Source organism: Hydra viridissima, unplaced genomic scaffold (assembly GCF_058129835.1).
Source record: "Hydra viridissima isolate aposymbiotic clone 2 unplaced genomic scaffold, HvirCarnegie_v1 scaffold_2, whole genome shotgun sequence".
Lineage (NCBI taxonomy): Eukaryota > Metazoa > Cnidaria > Hydrozoa > Anthoathecata > Hydridae > Hydra > Hydra viridissima.
The window spans coordinates 27,363,786-27,374,475 of NW_028324301.1; the positions used below are offsets into that span (position 1 = coordinate 27,363,786).

The 10,690-nt window shown below is 36.5% G+C and overlaps 1 protein-coding gene across 2 annotated transcripts; it reads left to right on the forward strand.

The window, feature by feature from the left end:
• The first annotated feature begins 2,035 nt into the window (after positions 1 to 2,035).
• On the forward strand, positions 2,036 to 9,321 carry LOC149892706 (uncharacterized). 2 transcript variants are annotated; one of them, XM_090080118.1, is made up of 5 exons: positions 2,036 to 2,108; positions 5,361 to 8,180; positions 8,414 to 8,479; positions 8,739 to 8,795; positions 8,954 to 9,321. In XM_090080118.1, the coding sequence occupies exons 2-5, from the start codon at positions 5,390 to 5,392 to the stop codon at positions 9,271 to 9,273; spliced, it is 3,234 nt and encodes a 1,077-aa protein (XP_089936244.1). In that variant the 5' UTR covers positions 2,036 to 2,108; positions 5,361 to 5,389; the 3' UTR covers positions 9,274 to 9,321. The 2 variants fall into 2 exon arrangements, with proteins under 2 accessions (XP_089936244.1, XP_089936243.1); XM_090080117.1 differs by having other exon boundaries at positions 2,042 to 8,180.
• The last annotated feature ends 1,369 nt before the right edge of the window (positions 9,322 to 10,690 follow it).

Sequence of the window (10,690 nt, forward strand, 5' to 3'; positions counted from 1 at the left end):
GTTTGGAGACCATTGAGCTGCCATTGGTTGGCTGTTTAATCGTTGCGATTGGTCGGCAGTTTTATCGTTGGAGACCATTGAGAGATATAAAAGGAATTTTTTTTTTGAGCACAACATTAAACGTTAAATCGTTAGATGTTGTTATAAAGGCACCATTAGAATGCGATGTCCTCAAATATTTTCCTCGATATTTTAATAAGTAAACAAAAACAAAACTAAGTCTTGCAACTGGCGAAAACTTTCAATAAGCAAACAAAGCAACAACTTTCCTTTCGAGTTTTTTACATTTTAAACAAAAGACAAACAAAGAAAAAAAAAAAACAAACAAAAACAAAAACAAAAACAAAAAAACAAAACAAAAACAAAACAGAAAAGGGAGAATGAGTGAGTCGACTGATTTCGCTCAACTGTCTTAAACGAGAAGTCATAAACGTTTGCTTGTGCCAGCAAGTTGCAAATTAAGTTGTAAATGAACTGCACCGCAAAAGCTTAACCACAGTTTATTAAGCATATTAAGCCTTTGCTGACATGTTAAGACATTTTAAGCCTTTGCTATTATCATGAGGCTTTTGCTCCACGAGCCAAAAAAGTACGCTAGAGTTGACAAACTGCATCGCGGTCGAAAAGTGTAATTACGCCAACACTTTTATCCGTTTTAAGCATTTCGTTTTCGCACGAACAACAATTAAAGCAGCTCGTTGAGCTTAACGACGTTCGTATTTTTTTTCGAAGCCAAAACTTCGGCTATAAGTAGAATGAAGAGGCACTTCGAAAAACAACAAAGCTGTTCGCAGTCGATAGCAACGAGCGACAACATCTCTGCGAGTCTGGCATCAAGGTAAACAGTTTTTTTTTACATTTTCATTTGTAAGTGCCACTTTTGTGTACATTATGTATTCAAAAATTTCTTGCTGACGCTAGATTTTTCGTTTTCAATGAACAACAGTTGCAACCTCTAGTCGTTTGCTAAAACAGCTTGCTAGGACAACCAAATCAATCATATGTTGTGAAAATTTCTTTTTGTTCAACTGACTAAGGAAGATCGAGCGAACGCTTTTTTTTTTATAACTTGTTTGTATCATATTGCTATTAAGAAAACAGCGTTGTGTATACTAAACGTGACATAATTGGCAATTATCCGTAACTAAAAATAAGATAGAAATTACAAACTTGATACCATATTTTAATTACTCTAACAAAACTAGACGTCATCGCGTGAGAAAATAAATGTTCATAACACATAACCTATTTTTTTGTTTTTTTTTTCTTCTCTTTTTTCCTTTTAATCTCTTTTCTTTCGTCCAAAAAGCGTTTTGATTTTTGCCTCGCCACAAGCGATGAAATCGATAAAAAAACCTGCTCGGACATTCTCAATTCTCAACAACAAAAGCAATCAAAGTTCTAGCTCTCGAGCACGTGCGCCGACAGGTTGATGAAACCGTTCAAATATGCTCGATCGCTAGAATTTAAAGAAAGAAACAAGCCAGAAACAAACCAAAATAAAAAAAACAAAAACAAAAATGGACATCTTTAGAACGCTTAAATTTTATAAAATATTTTCCTCTGCGTTTTTAACCAGCTAAACTGTCGTAAAGTTTTTTCGGTGCAGTTCATTTAAAAAACTTAGTTTTCAACTTTTAAACGTTTTAGACTTCTCGTTTAAGGCAGTCGAAAGAAATGAGTCGACTCACTCTCTCTCTCCCTATTCGGTTTTGTTTTTGTTTATTTGTTTTTGTTTTTTCTTCGTTTGCCTTCGTTTGCCTTTGTTTGCTTTTGGAAAAGTTGTCGCCATGCGAGACTTAGTTTTTTTTTTTTTTTGCTCAAATTGAGCACAAGTGAGTTTCTAGTCTTGAAAGTGTGCAAAGTGTGGGCCAATCTGGTGGCTGGAGTGATGACACGTGAATGCTGGAAATTCCAGACTTTGAGCGGATTCAGCGTACATAGAAAGAAAATGTAGCATTCACGTGGGTCTCTCCTAAGCGTGCCATTGGTCGGTCTGCTGTCCTTAAGTACCCCCCTCCCCCCCCTCAACGTCACGTTTGCTCAACTTTCTCGGTCTTTGGCGCCCAGAGAAAGCTTGAGGAAGGATAAAAAATGGCGAGGTTTCGGTACTGCGTTTTCTGTTTTTCTTATTTGTTTTTGTTTGTTTGCTTGTTTGTTTGTTTGTTTGTTTGTTAATTTTTTTAATTTTTTTTTTTTTGTTTGTTTGTTTCGTTCGTTTGTTTGTTTGTTTGTTTCGTTTGCTTCGTTTGTTTTGTGATGTTTTGTTTTCCCTTCTTGATGGCACAAAACAGAAGCAAACAAGACTTTCGGTTATATTCGGTTATATTCGGTTCAATAAAAGTTTGTTGGTTTCTGCACAACAACAACAACAACCACAACAACAAAAGTCCCTCTGTCCCTCAAAAGCAGTTTCTCCTCTGTCCTAAAGAAGAGCCTCTTTGTAATCGATCTTGTCTGAATGCAGCTCTCCTTTTGCCTACAGGTTTTTATTCCAACCCTTTTGTTGTTGTTAGTGCCATGTTGTTGTTATTGTTATACTCTGTAAAAGCAGTTGTTGCTGTTGTACTTGTTTGTTGTTTCTAAAGACACTGTTGTTGCTGCTGTTAGCGCTGTTAGTAATCACCCACTTGGCTTGTATTTTTGTTTCTTGTTTTTGTTTTTTGTTTTATTTATAAACACTCTCTGAGTAAGTGATGCTGTTGCTGTTGTTGTTGTTACAGTTGCAATGAGTGTTTGTTAATGTTCCCCCACTTGGCTTGTACTTTTGTTTTCTGTTTTGTTTTGTTTTTTTTTTGTTTTTGTTTTTTTTTTCTCAACACTCTCTGAGTAAGTGATGCTGTTGCTGTAGTCGTTGTTATAGTTGCAATGAGTGTTTGTTAATGTTCACCAACTTGGCTTGTTTATAATCTATTTTATTTTATCAACACTCTCTGAGTCAGTGATGGTGTTGCTGTTGCTGTTGTCGTTATTATGCTTGCAATGGGAGTTGTTACTGTTCACCCACTTTGCTTGTTTTGTTTTTATTTCTTTATTTTATCAACACCCTTTGAGCCAGTGATGCTGTTGCTGTTGTTGTTGTTATAGTTGCAATGAGTGTTGTTAATGTTCACCCACTTTGCTTGTGTTTTTGTTTTTGTTTATCAACACCCTTTGTGTCAGTGATGCTGTTGCTGTTGTTCTTATTACAGTTGCAATGAGTGTTTGTTAATGTTCACCAACTTGGCTTGTTTATAATCTATTTTGTTTTATCAACACTCTCTGAGTCAGTGATGCTGATGCTGTTGTTGTTATTGTGCTTGCAATAAGTGTTGCTAATGTTCACCCACTTTGCTTGTTTTGTTTGTGCTTTTGTTTTTGTTTATCAACACCCTTTGAGTCACTGATGCTGTTGCTGTTGGTGTTATTATAGTTGCAATGAGTGTTAATGTTCACCCACTTTGCTTGCTTTGTTTGTTTGTTGCTTTTTTTTTTTATCAACACCCTGCGAGTTAGTGATGCTGTTGCTGCTTTTGTCATTTTACTTGTATTTATAGTTGTTACTGTTCAGCCACTTTGCTTGTTTTTTAATCTGTTTTATTTTATCACCACTCTCTGAGTCAGTGATGATGTTGCTGATGCTGTTGTTGTTATTTTACTTGCAATGATAGCTGTTACTGTTCAGCCACTTTGCTTGTTTTGTTTGTTTGTTTGTTTGTTTTTTTTATCAATATCCTCTGAGTAAGTGATGCTGTTGCTGTTGTTGTTGTTATAGTTGCAATGAGTGTTTGTTAATGTTCCCCCCCTTGGCTTGTACTTCTGTTTTCTGTTTTGTTTTGTTTTTGTTTTTTTTGTTGTTTTTTTTCTCAACACTCTCTGAGTAAGTGATGCTGTTGCTGTAGTCGTTGTTATAGTTGCAATGAGTGTTTGTTAATGTTCACAAACTTGGCATGTTTATAATCTATTTTATTTTATCAACACTCTCTGAGTCAGTGATGCTGATGCTGTTGTTGTTATTATGCTTGCAATAAGTGTTGTTAATGTTCACCCACTCTGCTTGTTTTGTTTGTGCCTTTGTTTTTGTTTATCAACACCCTTTGAGTCACTGATGCTGTTGCTGTTGGTGTTATTATAGTTGCAATGAGTGTTAATGTTCACCCACTTTGCTTGCTTTATTTGTTTGTTGCTTTTTTTTTTATCAACACCCTGCGAGTTAGTGATGCTGTTGCTGCTTTTGTCATTTTACTTGTATTTATAGTTGTTACTGTTTAGCCACTTTGCTTGTTTTTTAATCTGTTTTATTTTATCACCACTCTCTGAGTCAGTGATGATGTTGCTGATGCTGTTGTTGTTATTTTACTTGCAATGATAGCTGTTACTGTTCAGCCACTTTGCTTGTTTTTTTTTTGTTTTTGTTTTGTTTGTTTGTTTGTTTGTTTTTTTATATATCCTCTGAGTTAGTGATGCTGTTGTTGTTATTATGCTTTCAATGAGAGCTGTTACTGTTCACCCACTTTGTTTGTTTATAATCTGTTTTATTTTATCAACACTCTCTGAGTCAGTGATGCTGATGCTGATGCTGTTGTTGTTATTATGCTTGCAGTGAGAGTTGTTACTGTTCACCCACTTTGCTTGCTTATTGTCTATTTTATTTTGTCAACACTCTCTGAGTCAGTGATGCTGATGCTGATGCTGTTGTTGTTATTATGCTTGCAATGAGAGTTGTTACTGTTCACCCAATTTGCTTGTTTTGTTTTTTTATTTGTTTTTTTGTTTGTTTTTGTTTTGCTTGTTTTTTTTTATCAATACCCTCTGAGTCAGTGATGCTGTTGCTGTTGTTGTTGTTGTTGTTATAGTTGCAATGAGTGTTTGTTAATGTTCCCCCACTTGGCTTGTACTTTTGTTTTCTTTTTTGTTATGTCAACACTCTCTGAGTCAGTGATGCTGATGCTGTTGTTATTATGCTTGCAATGAGAGTTGTTACTGTTGTAGTTATGTCTGTCATTTGTCCTTGTTAGCAAGTTCTATTTGCCCTCTCTTGCCTTTTTTCAACACAGTTTCTTTCTTTGAGTCATATGGTTGCGAGATCCTCTCAAACTCCATCTCTTTATTTATTTGTTTCTTTTTTTTTTTTTTTTTTCTCATTCTCCTTCTCATAATAGCAATCACTGCTGCCACCATGCATGTAATGCTAGTTGCTCTCATTCTTTTTCATTTGCTAGTGGAAACTTTGTTTCTTCTTGTTGCTCTCTTTTCTTTCTTTTTTCTCTTTTGCAGAGGATTCGAAAAAACACAGCTCTTCCCTGCAGTTGTAAACATTCCAGGATTCCAGGATGCAGGCAGAAGAAAAACACTCTCACTAACTGTCTTCTTTTTTTTAGCATAAACCGTTGCAAACAAACACCTGAACATGTCTTCTTCACAAGAAAACAACACTGTTGTTGCCCCTTCTCCGAACTCTAAAGCGAAAAAAAAGAAAAGAAGGCAGTCACAAGAACAGAGAGACTTAAAGCTCAAAAACAAAGTCAGGGCCGCATTAGTTGCAGCGTGTGGCTCCGTAAACAGGGTTGTACCTTTCTATGGTACCAAGAAGAGGTACGCTGTTAGCTGTCCGATGCCTTTGTGCAAACATTCCTCCACAAGCATTAAAAGACACTTGACTAAAAAAGATCATTCTTGGACTTTGGATGAAGCTTCCATCTTTTACTCTGCAATGGTCAGGAAGTTTCAGCATGCTCGTCTCGAACGCAAGTCCGGCTGTCCAAAACCTTACCCCTGTTTGCAATGTTGGAAGTATTACGACCGACTGGACATACACTTGAAAGAGACTCATTTCTACGATTCCAAGACGATCAAACAAAAGATTGCAGAGGCAAAGCGATACGACAACGACAAGCTCTATGTCCCTCAATTTATTCGACCTGCCTTCTTTGGTATTAAGCCAGTAGCTGAACAAGCGTCTGCATCAGGCTCTGCATCCTCTGCTCCTGGGCCTTCCTCCTCTTTTTCTTCTCCGGTTCTTTCCTCTGATCCTCTTTTAAGCTTGCCCTCATCAGTTGCTGGTTCGTCCGAGGCTCCTTCTGCAAACCACTGCACCTCTGTAGAAAACAAAGAGCTGAACACCGAATCCGTCCTAGACTCTGATTTTAATTCCTTAAAGCACTTGGTTTCCAACTCCTCCGTCTTGACAGAAGATAAGAGACTCTTGTTTCAGCTGGACAAAGATGCTTTTCACTTTTATTACCAGTCAGCAGATGAGCTCTTCAGAGATTTTGAAAAGTGGCTTGTGGTAGCCAACAACAACACTTTGTCACAAGCAAAGATCTACAAAAATGCAGTTGTTGAAATATTGACATGTTGTGACAGCACGCTGACGCTGCACCCGAACGCTCTCACCAATTCCAACGTTTTGGAGGATAGATACTTTTCCATGCACTTTAAAAACATTCAGCTCAATTCCAAGCTGAGTGAACTTGACCAAACAAAAGCCATGTCTTGTCACACGTTGTACAACCGCCTTGTCTACCTTTGTCTCCTGTTTCGTTTCAGTGAAGCCAGGAATGTCTATTTCGGACTTTCTCATGAGGCCATCCGACGTTTGCGCTGCAAGGTGGAGGAGTTACAAAAAGTGCTGAGGCCCTTTCGTTCTTTGAGGAGGAGCCTTGTGAAAAGCAAAAAATGCATCAACATCATCAATGTCAGTTTGCTGAACGAATATGGCAAGTCTGCATACGTAAGACAGTTAGTGGAATCGATTAGAAAGCCGTCTCTTACACCGACTAGAGACAATGCTGTGTCTCTACGAAACCATCTTCTGCTCTCTGTCACTGTAATTAACAGTTTAAGAAAATCTAACATTGCTCTTTTAAACATTAGAGACTACATGGCTGCTGAGAAGAGTGAGTGTGGATATTGCATTGTGCAAGAGCGCTACAAAACAGCATACAAGTACGGAGCCAAAAACATTCTAGTGCCGAACGACTTGAAAGTGTTGATCGATATTTATTTGCTGAGATACAGAGACCTTCTTGTCAACGACTCTCACTACATGGCTGCAGACACCAAGACTGTTTTGGAGTTGAGCGACTGCTACAGGCCCCTTTTTCCATCGATGAGACCCAACAAAGACGAATGTGTGACACTCGGTGCAACTAGAGTGCCTGTTTACCAGATGGGTTCCTCTGCTATCTCCTCTTGCCTGACGTCCTGCTTCAGAAAAAGCCAAGTAAACATTCCCATGAAGCGTCTTACTCCCACTTGCATTCGCGGTTCGATAGCCACTTACTTTGCCAACAACAGCAAAGAAGATCGCGAGCGGTTTGCTACACTCTACATGAAGCACAGCAGGAACACAATGGATAGCTTTTATGTGTCCCAGTGGAACGCTGCAGAGGAGTTGCGCTTTGCCCTGGGCATCGGACAGTCCTTCGGAGTCATAGAGTCTTTGACTGTTGAAAAGTCTGAGAGACCACCAAAGAAGGAGAAGGATGTGATGGACTGGCTCCAAACTAATGCAGAGGAGTACGGTTTTCATGAGGTTGAGGACATCTTTGAGGAAGATTTAGACTCCGGTTCTGACTCTGAAGAATGTGCTGCTACTTTCAGCTGTACCACAGTGGTTCCGTTTTCTCCAGCTGTAGAAAACAATGTTCCTTTAGAGGATAGCAACGACCATGCCGTAGATTTCTTGTGTGAACCTACCTCAACTCCTGTTTCGTCTGTTCCATCTGAACAAACAATCGCTGGTCCAGTTCTTGAACTATCCCCTGCTCTTGCACAACTAGTTCCTAACGAACAAGCTGTTTGTATGGATGTAGATCAGACTCTAGCTGTTCCTGTTGGCACAGCTTGTTCTCCTCTTGCATTAACATTATTTCCTGATGAACCGGATTTTATTGAACACCATGCAAAACTTTCTCCAGTTTACTTTAATGAGCAAGTGGTTGCCAAACCTGTTTCTGCTTCTCCTTCTCAGCAAGTCGCTTTCTGTCCTTCAAAAGAGGTCTTTTCTGTTCCTCTGACTCCTAGCCTTGTTGCTTTTCAGCAAACATTGGCCAAACCCAGTTTGTTTCTTTCATCTGATCCAGTTTCAGCTGTTCCTGTCCAACAGGCTGGTACTGTTCTTGCAAAGCAGCTCTCACCTTATGCTGTTCAATCTGTTGGTAGCCTATTTAGCCAAAGTCTTGCCTCTACATCCAGAGGTAAATTCTTTTTGATTTTTGATTTTTGATTTTTATGCAAATCTCAACACGCTTTCAAAAAATGAAAATGCCCAAATCAACTCCTTGCCCTATTGTTATTGTTAGAGCTGTAAAAAAAACAAAACAAAACAAAAAAACAACACAGAAGTGTGTATGTATTTGTTGCAGGACTAATTCTGTGATTGCTTAAATGTTTATACAAGTGAATGATACTAAAACTGATTATGTTTTAGAAGTAAAAGATCCAAGAAGAAAAAAAATCAAGTTGGAAATGCCATCTTTCACTCAAGAACTCATCGGTAATGTAAAACCTAATTTATACAAAGATATATAAACACAAACCTCTTCTTGCACAATTTCAGATGGTTAACTGTTAACAAAAACTAGCCATCATTGCTAAGTGCACTTTTAGAAAGTTGTGTCTACCCGATTTCTAATGATGAAGTTAGAAACATCACCGTTAGAAATCATGCACAGCTTGTTATCATCTCTAACACTTAGAAACTGTTGATGGTTTTTATGAATTAGAAAAATGAACATGGTTTTATTTTATTTCAGGATCAACTCAGCCAAGAACAAAGGAAAACAAAGCAGAAGTTAGCCAATGCCATTTAGGTAATCTTTCAAAAACCAGTTATTGCTATCAGTGCAAACAATAAGGTCAACAAAAAAAAAATAAATAAAAAAACAGAATAAATCTTGTCTTACTTCAGAACCAAATGAATATTTGATTTAATCACTTTGTGTTATGACTTGAGTTTGTAAAATTTTAGATGAAATAGTTGAAGAGCTGAATGCTTGCCCTGGCCACAACGAATGGTTCAACACCAGAAGTTTTCCACGATGTGCAGCTTTGGTGTTGGCATACATCTTGCAAGACGTGTTTACAGATGTAAGCTCAAGTTGCTCGTACAAAGATTACCTTGGCATCTTGGCAAATCATAGCAGTGACAAGCTCATTCATGTCTTGCAAAAGTACTCCTACCAAAGCCATATTAAAGACAAAATTAAAAACATGAAGCTAAAAATTCAAAAAGAGGGTAGTTTAGAAAAGTTTGTTCAATATGGCAATATCGTGAAACCATTTATGTAGTTTAGATAAGTTTGTTCAGTTTGGCAATAAAGATGGGCCTTTTGTGTAGTTTGTTTTATCTATGCTTTTGCAAATATTTTTATCTGTTTCGCTAAAGACATAATAAACAAGAAGTTCTGTTAAACTGTTCTCACATTTCTTATTTAAAGATAGTTCAAACTTTTTTTTATCTTTAAAAAAAAAAAAAAGAAGTCGTTTTGTTATTCTGTGAAAACTTTTAATAGAGTTGCATTTAGAATTACTTCTGATGTTTTTAAGAGTTTGTTAAAAAGCAAAATAATATTTCCTGTGATGTTAAACTGCATAAGTGAAATTTAAAAAAGGAAAACTGCTCCAACCATTTTTCGGAAAAAGAAATCAAAAAGTTCCTTATTTTAAAAGATCTAGACATCCATTTCTTCTTCAGCAAAATAGCGAGGCTTTTTTATGAACTCTTACTCTCTATTTTTTCATATCTTTACACAAAGGATTTTGTTTAGATCAATGTAAACATACATAGAAGTATATTATGTTTTTTTTTTTTTTTTTGTTTTTATGCAGTCTAACTTTTGTTTCACTTCTATTTTATTTTACGTTTATCTTGTATTTTATCATGCCTTATTGGTTTTTGCGTTTTGTGATGTCAAGCTGCGTAAGCTAAACTTAAAAGGGGAAAACTACGCTAACTTTTCTTTGAAAAAATATTCAAGAAGTACCTTAAACGAAAGAGAAAGCACACGAATCTTGCCATCCAATTCTTCTTCTGCAAAGTAGCGAGGCTTTTTATGTACTTTTGCTCTCTAATTTATCTCTATTTACGCAAAGGGTTTTATTTCAATGTAAACACGTATAAAAGAATACTTTGTTAAAAATAATGTTAAAGGAGTTGCGTAAAAAAAAACGTCTGAATAAAGTTTCTTTACAAAAAAAACAACTAAGAAACAAGCGCGCCTAAGAAAAACCAGATCGCGATTCACTAAGTCAAAAAACGAAAGAAACAAAGTTTAAAAGGTCTTTCTAGACAACAAATTCTATTTTTGGCAATGCAGTTTTTGTATTTATGCAACCTAACTTTTGTTTGACTTCTATTTTATTTTACGTTTACCTTGTATTTTATCTTGCCTTTTTGTGTTTTGTGATGTCAAGCTACATAATCTAAACTTAAAAGAAGGAAACTAGGCTAACTTTTCTAGTAGAATATTATGTTGTTGGTTTTGTATGCAGCCTAACTTTAGTTTCATCTATATTTTATTTTGCGTTTATCTTATATTTTATCTTGTCTTTTTGAGTTTTGTATTTTGTGATGTCAAGCTACATAATTTAAACTTAAAAGAAGAAAACTAGGCTAACTTTTCTTTGAAAAATTGTTCAAAAACTACCTTACACCGATAGAGATAGCTCACGAATTTAAAAAGTTGCATCTATTCATCTTCTTCTT

Coding starts and splice junctions, on each gene's coding strand:
- LOC149892706 (XM_090080118.1), top strand. CDS start 5,390: ATGTCTTCTTCACAAGAAAACAACACTGTTGTTGCCCCTTCTCCGAAC. Junction 8,480..8,738: donor TTTCACTCAAGAACTCATCG/GTAATGTAAAAC, acceptor ATTTTATTTCAG/GATCAACTCAGCCAAGAACA. Junction 8,796..8,953: donor AGTTAGCCAATGCCATTTAG/GTAATCTTTCAA, acceptor GTAAAATTTTAG/ATGAAATAGTTGAAGAGCTG.